Genomic DNA, 12,809 nt, shown 5'->3' with positions numbered 1-12,809 from the left:
TTGGAAAGAGTACTACACAGGAGATATTACCCAAGATTCCATTGTTAAAACAAATGTTGTTTCCTTGTACAACTAAATAATAAACCAACGTGAAAAAAAGTATCTGTCTATATGACAGAGAGCAATCACATTTTAAAATAGAGATTAGAAAAAGAACATATCTTCTCCTGCCTGTCACCTTCCATTGGCAGTAGAAATCAAAGGGCATAATAGCTCTAAGGCTTTGTACTTGGCATAAAGACTCAAAGAGCACAACCTACACTTTAAAAATAAAGATGTCTTGGGCCGGCCCCGTGGCTTAGTGGTTAAGTGCACGCGCTCTGCTACTGGAGGCCCAAGTTCGGATCCCGGGTGCACACTGACGCACCACTTCTCCAGCCATGCTGAGGCCGCGTCCCACATACAGCAACTAGAAGGATGTGCAACTATGATATACAACCATCTGCTGGGGCTTTCGGGGGAAAAAAAAAATTAAAAATAAAGATGTCTTTATATCAAATTGTTTGAAGCACTTATTTCTAAGAATCGGGATTGCAGGGGACTTTTACTTTCTAGATTATATTTGTAATGTTTGAGTTTTTGTAACAAGCAGATGTGACTTTACCTTTACAATAACGGAAAAATATTCCAAAGATTTTTAAATGAGAAAATATTTAAAATCTAGATTTCTTAAAGCAGGGACTCAGATTTTCTTACAAGATTCAGTAGCACAGGATTTCTGCTCTCATTAGTTCCATAGTAAAACAAACACTGGGCAATACTAGCCCTCGAGTTTTAATGATGGTAAATGTCTTCAGTTTTTCTACAGGACCTTAATGGATTGCCTTTTAAGTGTTCATATTTGGGGGTGCGGGGAACTACAAACATTACAGAACAAAGGAACCATCATCATTGGCTGATTCTCTGATATGGAACAAACCCTTCAAATGCAGTCTTCTCCCTTTGATGATTTTTTCTTTCCTGTTAAGCTTTTGTTTCAGATTCAAATACATTCTGAATAGATGCAATTAACCTTAACAATACGTATAACCTTACAGCACTCTGCTGACTTTGAAGTAAGTAACCTTACTGTGTAATTGAACTAAGTCTCTTTTTTTCTCTTTTCTGCTATGCTTCTACTGATTATTATAGGTATTATGTGTTCTCAAGCTTTCATCAGCCTGTTGATTTATTGTTTCACTGTTTCAGCTGTCAAAGACTTTGAGAAATGCCCACTCATTTTTAATATTGTATTTGAACAAAAATGATTGCTCCCCGAGACTTGGCAGACTGCAAATGCATATCATACAGAGGAGTGGAATCTAGTGCAGAAAAGGTGGAAATTCATTCTAAACAGGACCATAATTTCTACCCTCCTGTATAAACAGGAAGGTAAATTTGACCTAATCAATCCAAAATGTCTTTTCTTGCCATCCACTCCAACAATCTCTTCTGCCACGCATAGAACTATGATTTTCACACTGTAGGTGGTAACCCACTAATAGGTCATGAAATCAATTTAATGGATTTCTTTTTAATGAACAAGAATAGAAAGTGTCAGAGTGCATTACACATAGTAAGAGTGAGAACTGTTCCATGAAATTTTTTTCAGTTATATATAAACTCATACACACCCACACATGTTCTAGGTCATGAATGTCAAATGAATTGCTTACTCTAGGCTATGGTCAGAAGTCTGAAAAATCACTGGAAGACAGTATGTTGTTCAGGATGCTCAGAAACAGTGACAGTGAGATAATTGCTCTAATGCAAGCCCACCAAGCTGTCATTTCTGAAAAGCAACAGAGAAAAGAGGATCCCCACAGAAACTTTGCTCTTTCAAACTACTTCTCTATCCAAACCATTTTAAAGCTTTAAATAAATGTCACATTACTGTGTCTATAGTACCATGCTCGTTAGCCTATAGAATTTCTATCTTCTTGATGTGAAATTGATGCCGGCCCTGATATCAGTTCCCCTACATTAAACCCAGCATATATGAGGTTAAAACCAAAAGCACTCATCATCTTACCCTGCTTCTCTAAATTACATTCATATGTAAATATTGATTTTTTAAACCTTTGTATCCCTGAACTTCACAAGGCAGATGCAAGTTACAAATTGTTAAAAGCCCAGGGGGCCTCAAGCTGGGCTCACACTGAAGTTTTGGCTAATTACCAGTTCTTGAAGTTTGTTACAGGGACACTGATATCAAGAAGCTAAAGCTTCTCAGACCTCAACTCCTTGGCTTCCTGGGGCCAGAATCCACCATCCACCACAGAGATGGTTGAAGGACACCCACCTGCGATTCCCTTATCTCACCATCCTCCTCCCTGCCAGCAGCCTCACAAGGCCAAATGCAGGCTGATGGGAAAGTGCTGACCAGCAAGGCCACAGGCTCCCCCTCCCTACAAGCAGCTGCATTCCTCACAACCTTTAAAACCCCTTGCCTCCCATCCTTCTGGGAGACAGGACAAATTTGAGAGCTCTCATCTCCCGGCTGACATCACCCAAAATAAAAACTTTCCTTGCCATAAGCCTGGCGTTCCAGTTTTGTTTGGCCCCTCGTGTGTGGCGGGTAAAGAACCTGGGTATGGGTCTGGTAACAAAAATAGGACAATTGATAGGAAATTAGCTAGCTGCACTGTCACTCGCTCCTCCTGCTCCACATCATGTTCAGAATTCAGACTTTGGTAGACAGACTCAGGTTTTGTCACCGACTAATTGCCCCGAGGAACTCAAGGGAGGTTTCGGAAGCATTTAACTATTCCTCCAAATTGTTTTTTCTTTTTTGTTATGTTAAGAGATGCAATCACCAACCACCCTGAACCAAACCAAACCCCACCGCAAGAGCAACGCCTGCGGAGACGGGCCTAAAAGTGCCCAAGAGATGACCTTTGCCGTTTTTAATGCTAAGATCTCCACCCCAGGACGAACTTAGGCCTTATTACCATAACACGCGATGTACGTGGAAGCATGTTCTCCAACAGAGCCTGTGCAAGTGATACCCACCTCTCCCTTTTGAATATTCGTTTCCCCATCCAAAATAAAAGGCCCCTGCTGTCCCGTGCTCGGGGAGCCATGGCTTTGTGGAATGATTTCCCCATGGGCTCCTTATTTGGCAAATGTGTGACAACTACTTCTGGCACCGGCTCTGATTGCAACTCACCAAGAAGCAGACGCATTTTGGTTCGGTAACAGTTTGAGTGCTGGTTCTATGACTAAAAACAGCCATGAGACCTTGGGAAATCATTTAATCTCTCAGTTTCTTCAACTGTAAAGTGGCAAAGTGTTTTTTGAGAAGAGAAAAATGAATTATATGACATGCGTAGCGCAAGGTCCAGCACATGATTAAGAGTTTGAGGTGTTGATTGTTATTTTGGTTTTACTCTCTTGGGGTACCCAGTTTAATTATTCTAGGTCACAACTAATTTACTTTGTGCTGCCATAGTACTGCAATGCTTTGTCACATTTCTCATTTCAAAAATAAGTCAGATGGGGCCAGCCCGGTGGCATAGTAGTTAAGTGCACGTGCTCCGCTTCAGCGGCCCGGGGTTCACAGGTTTGGATCCCAGGCATGCACCGACACACCGTTTGTCAAGTCATGCTGTGGCGACGTCCCACATAAAGCAGAGGAAGATGGGCACAGATGTTAGCTCAGGGCCAATCTTCCTCAGCAAAAAGAGGAGGACTGGCGACAGATGTTAGCTCAGGGCTGATCTTCCTCACAAAAAAAAAATAAGTCAGATAGGCAGAGCACTACTAATTAGTTTGGTAGTAGAATCTGGTAATCATTGAGATACCTACCTAGCTCATTGAGCTATATAATTATCATTAAGAGTTAAACACTACCTGTTGTTTTACAAACTTTCTGAACCCTTATGAGCCTTTCGCCTAGAGAGTGTTAAATAGTCCCCTAATGAATAGCCATCTATATGGAGCCATCAAGAAGATTACTCATTAGAATCAATCATAGATTTTCTCTTCTCATGTACTATTATTTCATCGCACTAAAAGGAACTTTGGCATTATTCAGCTCTCCATCTCCAGGGAGGAGAAATATCCTGATACTTTCCTGTCATTTAACATCTACAGGCAAAAACTGGGTCGGCCCCGTGGCTTAGCGGTTAAGTGCACGCGCTCTGATGCTGGCGGCCTGGGTTCGGATCCCAGGCGCGCACCGACGCACCACTTCTCCAGCCATGCTGAGGCCGAGTCCCACATACAGCAACTAGAAGGGTGTGCAACTATGACGTACAACTATCTACTGGGGCTTTGGGGGGATAAATAAATAAATAAACTTTAAAAAAAAAAATTAAAAAAAAAAATACAGGCAAAAGCTTATTTTCTCACAGTCATACGAAGAGACAGAAGAGAAATCTGGGGCATTGCAGTGAAGAAAAAATAGTGAAAGCAGTTCTTATGGGCTCTTATAGTTTGTAAAAACTTGCACTTAATTTAAGAATATTTTATGTGGCTAGTTCAGATTCAAATGAGGTGAGTCAAGAATGACTTAAAATGTTTTTGATCGTCTGTTTTAGACATAAGAAATTATACTTCAGGATTCAGAATATATAACAATTATTAAATATTGATGTTTATAAAAATTGAATATTATAACTTAACGGCTATGTTATCATATATCTCACCTTATATCCCATCTTACATTTATAAAATGTTTAATACTAATGTAACATAGTGCTCTTTAACGGGAAAAGAGAAAAATCAGGGATTGGCCATTAATAAGTGGTCTTACCAAGCCATCCTTTATTCTCCCTTCACTCTCCCTTGAGAGTTTGAGAATGAAGGGAAGGGAAAGTATCAGGTACCAGGGTTATTTCCCCAGAGTACAGCAAGCTGGGAAAAGTATCAAAGTTAGAATAAGGAAACTAGGGAATGTCCCCTGAGCCCCAAGGGAGGAAATAAGAAAAAGGAGTGGGTTTCCCCAGTTCACATATACAGCACTCCAACAGACATAGTGTCTAAGCTGTTGTGCTCAGAAGTGTGGTGTATCTTAAAGGCTGTGTCAGTTTGGATCCTCTGAGAAGCAGACATCAAGATGGGATTAGACAGGCAAGAGATTTATTGGGAGGAATGTCTGTGAATAACAAAAGGTGAGTGAGCAGGAGTAGGCAGGGAAAGCCTTGAGAACATGAGCAGGTCTGATACCCATGAAAAGAGAAAGGGAAGGAGGATTGAGTAGGAAGATCCTCAGACTGCCATGCAGTTCTGAGAAAATCTCAGATAGGTCAAAGGGGAGTCATCTGGCAAATGTTACCCAATAAAGGAGTCCCTCACAGGCCAGGAATGGGCTGGCACTAGTACCCTGGAATGCTCAGACACTGGCTGGGAGAGTGCAGAATAAGTATGCTCTCAGAGCAAAGGGTGTAATGGATCCAACAGGGTGGCAGCTGAGGCTGGCAGCTGACTATGCTCCCCACAGTAAGTTCTTTCGAAGGAGGTATGAATAGAAGCTTCCCTGGTTGCCACAGAGGCTACTTAAACTTCTGTGGTATAATAAAAACATTTAGTTTTTGTCTCTGGTTCCCGGTACAGAGCTCCTAAAATCCTTGGAAATCCAAGTAATAAGAGTATGATAATATGCTAATGAGATGACTCCTGGTGGGGGCTTCTAGATAGCCTCAGGATGGAGCTATATACCAGAAAAACCCACCATGTGATTAGAGGGTTAGAACCTTCCGATCCACTCCACCCCCAACCTCTGGGGGCGAGAGAGGGCCTGGAGATTGAGTTCAATCACTAAAAGCCAATAATTTAATAAATTATGCCTAGGTAATGAAGCCTAAATAAAAATTCTTGAACAACAAGGTTTGGGGAGCTTCCAGATTGGTGAACACATCAAGATGTTGGGAGGGTGACCCACCCACAGAGGGTATGGAAGCTCCATGCAACACCCCCATATCTTGCCTTCTGTCTCTCTTCCATTCGGCTGTTCTTGAGTTGTATTCTTTATAATAAAACTGCAATTGTAAGTGTGGTTCCCACTAGTTCTGTGAGTCATTCTAGCGAATTATCAAACCTAGGGGTGGGGAAAGTTGTAGGAACTCGCAATTTTGTAGTCAGCTGGGCAGAAACGTGGGTAGCCTGGGGATCCCATTCATGGCTTGCTCCTAAAGTGGGGGCAGACTTGTGGGACTGAGCCCTTAACTTGCGGCGTCTGTGCTAACTCTGAGCAGTTAGTGTCAGAAGTGAATTGAAGTGTAGTCAGTTGGCATTGGAACGATGTATTTGTCAGGGAAAAAAAACCCCACACAACTCCTAATTATCCTGTGGACTGCAGCTCAAACATCACCTCTTGGGAACACCTTTCCTGCTCCCAAGACTAGCTCATGCCCTAGCTTTCTCTTATAGAGCATATAAAGAGTTATTCATGCAATTATTTGATAATATCTACTCCATCAATTAGAATATAAGCTTCATAAGGCTTTGTCTTTTGTTGAGTACAAGTCATGCTTTGCTTAACGACAGGGATACGTTCTGAGAAATGCAGTGTTAGGTGATTTCGTCGTTGTGTGAACATCAGAGAGTATACTTACACAAACCTAGGTGGTATAGCCTACTACACATCTAGACTATCTGGTACTAATCTTATGGGACCACCGTCGTATGTGCGGTCCATTGTTGATCAAAATGTTGTTATGTGGCACATGACTGTAGTAGTCATTTGTTCCTATATTTTTAATTAAATATCCAGAGCTAGAGAGCCTCTCTTATTATAGGATTGTTGTGAGGATTGAAAGAGTTAATATACATAATGCACTTTCACATATTAAGCACTACCTAAGCACTTGCTATTATTATTGCTCATCTTTAAGTCTCTACAGTTCTCACAGTATAAACCAGGCCACAAATATGTTAAGGTAAACTGAGTTTCTACATAAATTACGCTAAAGTTAACTGCATAGTAAAATTCCATATTATGGGTTCATTTTCAGAATATCTTTTTATTTCCTTCAAACAGCATCAAGCTAAAGGACTACTGCCAGTTATAGACAAGTATCTGAATGAAGTGAACCCTGTATTGCTATCACAGGCAACAGCCTATTGCCCAGAACTGGGTAAAGTGAGGTAAAAATCCCTTCCAGGAAAACCCACGCCTTAGTCTTATATTTATCTGGAGACAATGTAAGTGAGTGTAAGATGTTTACAAACAAGCAAAATATTGAAAGAGGAGGGTAAAGGATTACTTTAGATTCTAAGTTTGTGTGAGCTTTTTTCTCCTTCAACCTATATATAAATAATTGGGAAAGCCAATATGAATTAGTAAATACTTGTAATTACTTAAATCCAAATATAGTCAAGAACTCAGCCTTGCCTTAGAGTCTATTACAGGTCTTCAGGAACCATTTTAAGAGATTGCCTTAAAATCTCTTTATTTATATGTAAGTGCATGCTTTAGATCAGTGTGTTTTCACAAGGCACAAACACTCCACTTCAGGGCAGCACTTGGTCAAGAAACATTTGTTAAATGAATTCAAGGATATCAGTACCCAACATTTCCTGGATGTTTGCTTTCTGCCAGTCATGAAGTTCTGTTTTATGCACGCACACAAGCACATACATATACTAAAAAAATAACCCTGAGAGGTTGGTATTATCTCACTCTAAGTAATGAGGAAACTGAGGCATAAAGCAACAAAGCGCCTTGCTGAAGTTCAGAGCACAAGTAACGGCAGAATCAGAACTCGAACTCCAGTCTGCCTGGCATCAAAGCCCATGCTCCTATGCCCGCCCTGGGGCTTCCCTAATGAATAAGTGGAAAGATGCACACAAAACAGTCAAATTTCAACACTTTATCATATAAATAAGCTCAAATTGAGAGTGAATAAATGAAGCTTCACTATTAGGCACTTAACTTTATCCTTCCTTTTTTTAAAATTTTCCAACAGAAAGTGCTTCTACTTTCTCTCCAAAAAAAGTAATAATAATAAAATCTTCTTAATGGCTTTTTTTTGGGTTGTTTATTTTACTGAGATGTTACTTGCCATTCAAGTAAAATGTTCCTCGGTTTCCCACTTCCATTAAAGGAGACAAGTGAGAATAAACAGTAGATGTGAGTGAGTGACTAATGGAGATGTAAGTAGAATCTAGAGTAGTCCAAACAGGATCTTAGACGTTAAACATCTGAAAAGGGAATGTATCTTATAACACTCTGCTTATTGCAACTGGGTTACATGAAAAAAAAAAGAAGAAGAGTTCTGTGAAAGACAACTGAACTCGCCCATGTATTCTCTAATGATCTATTGGCAAATCTTAGAAATCACAAAATAGTATGCAGTGAGGTCTTCAGGTACGGAGACCTGGATAATTGATTAGAAAACAGCCCTTTCTAAGCAGTGTGGTCCAGAAAGATTCTGAGGTAATTTACCATCAAAAAGAAAACAGATGGATGCAAGTGCTAATGTTAATGAGATGATATGAGCTTTCAAATAAATGATTATATCTAAGTAGATACTTTCTAATAGAAAAAAAGGCACGTAGATGGTGTTTACCATCAACATGAAACTATATGTCCATGACCTGTTACATTAAATGCTACAGCTTACGGAGACGTAGGTTACTTGAAATTAATGAGCTTCTATTGTGCCAAGATACCTCTTATTCTGAGGACAGAAATGCAGCAATCTCTAATTGAAATCTCCCAGATCATCCACTCCATCTAAGGGTAACCCTAAGCTGAATAATATTAAAAATCTGGTACTTAAGAATTCTTTCTAAAGTTAAGGGAAGAAAGAAAATCTGTTTATTGGTCATAAGTTTATATATTGTTCCTTAGCAACCAGCATTTGTCTTTCATGTGACTAGAAGTTGATGAAACGGGGGAACCAAAAATAAAACCATTTGGACAGTTGCAATTCACAGAGGCAGCACTTCAAAAGCAGTAATGTCTGTACAAACCATACTGTTGAGTTAAAGCAGCTCATTCTGTAGGGCGGAAAGAGAAGATCACTGACACTTTGCATAATAAATATTTCTGGGATACTAACTGCAGTCCCTGAACCAAAGACCAAGAATAAATGCTGCCTCTCTGTTCTGTGTAGTGCACTTATCAACTCCAGCAACAAGAAACATTCAGTCTCTCACTCCTCACTCGCTCAGTCCCACCCCTCTGGTCCTCAGAGGCTAGCTGATCTGGGAGTTTTGCTGGGATGCAAGCTGTTCCTAGAGGCAGTATTTGCATCTACGCCTTACCACGTTTCCCTTTCCCCTTCCCTTTCCCCCGCAGTAGATGTGAAGATGCCATTTAGGGCACCAATTTTTTTAAACCAGGAAGGAAAACATTATCTTCACACCAGTTAGAGTATGAGTTCTGGAGATACCTAGAAAATTACGAAGAGGCCCAGGCAGTTTCTATACACCCATATCTTTCAATTCCGTAGCCAGTCACCAGATTCAGGAAAGCGGTGGTCATGAAAGTAATGGGCACTCAGATATTTAGTAAAGGACCGCAGACTGGCAAACTCAATTTGTAAGTGTGCTTTTGTTTAGGCAAAGGAGCCTTCTTTCTCTCAAAAACCCTGTCATTGGGCCCCTGTGGTTTCAAACTCCAGTGATCAAGAAGGAGCCTGTGAGAATATCTGGGGCCTGAGCTCCGGCCCCCAAGGCAGGTTGTGAAATACTTACAAGCTCTGGCTCGCGTGCTCCCGGCTCTCCCGCGAAGGGCCCTCAGGGGACGCCTCCAACCCCTGCCTGTGGCCTTGCGAGGAGTCCTGCTCCTGGCGCCACTCCGGGGGGGCCCGGGCCGGGCGGGAGGCGGCGGAGGCGCCCTGTCCAGAGCCCACCACCCTACTGCGGGTGTACATGGTTCAGAGCCCCGGATCCCGGGCCGCCGCCGCTGCAGGAGGGATGCGGGCTGGGACGCTGAGCGAGTCTCGAGATGCGATTCCGAAGAGCAGGGGCAGCGGTTTCAACAGCTGAGTTTCGATTTCTCGCTCCCAGTGGCAGGCTGAGACCGCCCGGGGAACTTCCCCCTTCAGTTCCACTCAGGCGCCCTCTGACCTTAGCGCAGGTAGCAGCGCCCGCCCCGCCCGGGAAGTTGAGCCGGCTTGTGGGGCTGCAGGTGAGTCGGTTTAAGGTCTCCCAACCACCTTAGAGGATAATCAAGATAACTATGATCAGCCACGGACACCTTGTGAGCGAGTAGCCGCAAGGTGAGTGGAATCCAGAAAGATACTTTACGGACTGTTTAACAGGTGACCCTAATGTGAGGTTACTGCTGGATATTTGATACTGTGAACAATATATTCACAATATATAAAATATATTCAGACGCCAGAGATGAGGTCAATAATTAAAATCATCTAAACAAAATTTTGCCTTTTATCAGAAATGAACAGTTTGGTTGTGCAAATACTTTCAAGTTAAAGGAAATGGAAAGTGAAATTAAAAGCAAAAGAAAAGTGAAACTGGAGAAGCAAGCTAAGGGGTAGGCAGAGAAGATCCTCCAGGCAGCCTTGCTAAGTACATTCAAGAAATATTGATTAAATACCTGCTCTGTGCAAGACGGTGTGCAATGATTCAACTATAGTGTGAATGTGGATTTGCAAGATTCTGTATCTGTAGGCGTGGGAGTGAGTCTTGACATCCATGTATATTCAGAAGCTCCCGGATGATTCTGATGTGTGCTGAGTTGATCACCACTGTCATAATGCTGGCTATACAAAGATGAGAGAAGGCTCTTGCCTCACATAAGCTGTATTCTAGGAGACAGGTAAACTCTAATGCCACCACGGATAAGTGAAATAACAGAGGATGTGTAAGGCTAGCGGATGCTCAGGGAAACTAGGATTAGCCCTGTGAGTAATTCAAGGAAAAAAGGACATTTGAGAATGAGCCATGAAACACATAGGAGTTCACGAAGAAGAAGCAGACTCAATGGCACAGACTTGTGGCTTAAAATGACAAGGTGTGTTGGGGCAGGCCCCGTGGTGTAGTGGTTAAGTTTGTGCCTCCACTTTGGTGGCCTGGGGTTGGCAGGTTCAGATCCCAGGCGGGCACCTACACACAGCTTATCAAGCCATGCTGTGGCAGACGTCCCACATATAGAGTAGAGGAAGAATGGGCACGGATGTTAGCCCAGGGCCAATCTTTCTCAGCAAAAAGAGGAGGATTGGCAACAGATGTTAGCTCAGGGCTAATCTTCCTCACCAAAAAAAAAAAAAAAGAAAGAAAAAATTGACAAGGTGTGTACCTAACTCCAGATGGGGTGGTATGGCTGGAGCACCCCTGCCTCTGGTCAGCGAGCCACTTAGGAGCTGGATTGTCCTGCTTCTATTATCAGTGCTTAGACCAGAAAGACAAACACATGTTTGTTAGCTAATGGAAGAATGAAATTGAAGGGTGGGCAGTGCGTGGGGTAGGACAGGAAGGGAGAAGGTAGTGGCAACAGACTTGGTAGGGGAAAAAGTCAGGGTTTCTAGGCCACTCTACAGCATTAGAACTCTATCAAGTAGGTCAGATGTTCTCAAACTTCAGCAGGCATCAGAACCACCTGGAGGGTGTGTTGAAACAGACTTCTGGGCCCTAACTTTCCAGTTTCTGATTCAGTAGTCTGGGGTGGGACCCAAGGATTTGCATTTCTAACAAGTTTCCAGGTGATACTGATGCTGCTGGTCCCAGGACCACCTTTTGAGAGTACTGCTACTGTAGGCAATGTGGAAGGCACAGAAGGTTTTTCAATAGGGCAGTTGTGTAATAATATCTGTTTGAGAAAGCTAGCTCTGCTAGCAATGTGAGAGGGAGATTGAAAAATGAAGAGACTAAAATGTGGGAGATAAATTAAAAACCTGGTTATTATAATCTAGGTAAGAAATACAGGGCTGAGCTAAAACAATAGCATGGGAAATAGAAAGCAAGGGGCAAAATGAAGACTTTCCAAATAAAAGATTAACATAGGTACATAAAAGACTAGATGCAAGGAAGATCTGACCACCAGAGGCCCAGAGAGAAGGGGAGACAGTTTTTACAGTGCTTTGAAACCCAGCTCTGCCACATAGTAGCCACATGACTGAGGACAAGTCTTTTAATTCCTCAAAGGCCCAGTTTCCACTTCCAGATGATGTGGAATAAAGTACAACACTTACCTTTTGGGGTAGTGTGAGGAATAGAGATAATCCATGTCAGCGGTTCTCAAATGGAGTTGATTTTGCCTCCAGCAGGCATTTGGCAATGCCTGGAGACACTTTTTATCGTGAAGCCTAGAAGGGGGTGGTAGGTGGGGCTACTGGCATCTAGTGAATAGAGGCCAGGGATGCTGCTAAACACCCTACAGTGCACAGGACAGACCCCACAACAGAGAATCATCCTGCCCCAAACCTAGTAGTGCTGAGGTTGAAAAATCCTGATCTATATAATATGCCTTGCTTTGCCTTAGTAATTTAACGGTTGCTGAGTTTAAGATTGTAGCTTTGTGAATGGGTAAGTGGCAAAACCATTAACCATTAACCAGGAGGAGGGATAGGTTTTGGGGGAAGGTGAAAGCGTTTGATTAGGGAGCTGTTGGCTTGGAGGTGAGAATTGCAAAAAGTGGATCAGAGTGATCGTTGTGGAGGCCATCTTCTTCAAAATCTTTTCTGCTGGAAAATACCACTGGAACTTTCGTTTCAGAGGAGAAAGTAATTGTCTTGGTGGTTGGATTAAATTCAAAATTTGAGTAAGGGAAAACCCAAATTAGGGGAAAACCTGTTCTCTTAAAGGAGCTAGTAATATAATACTGACTTTAGGAATTACACTTAGTTGACCATATTTATTTTACAACCCAACCTTATAACACACCAAAGTTTCAAACATGAGATAGAAATAGAGGATAA

At 42.1% G+C, this 12,809-nt stretch overlaps 1 protein-coding gene across 1 annotated transcript in view; it reads right to left on the bottom strand.

Moving 5' to 3' along the window:
* Positions 1-9,951, bottom strand: part of EPSTI1 (epithelial stromal interaction 1) — a 92,238-nt gene extending 82,287 nt beyond the window's left edge. The window contains exon 1 of the mRNA XM_058548230.1: positions 9,625-9,951. Coding sequence (XP_058404213.1) covers positions 9,625-9,803 — 179 coding nt within the window. The 5' untranslated portion in view covers positions 9,804-9,951. The remainder of the gene's footprint in view (positions 1-9,624) is intronic.
* Between the last annotated feature and the right edge of the window lie 2,858 nt (positions 9,952-12,809).

This window comes from Diceros bicornis, chromosome 9 (assembly GCF_020826845.1).
Source record: "Diceros bicornis minor isolate mBicDic1 chromosome 9, mDicBic1.mat.cur, whole genome shotgun sequence".
NCBI lineage: Eukaryota > Metazoa > Chordata > Mammalia > Perissodactyla > Rhinocerotidae > Diceros > Diceros bicornis.
The sequence above is the reverse complement of the archived record's forward strand: the minus strand, read 5'-3'. Positions and strand labels throughout refer to the sequence as shown.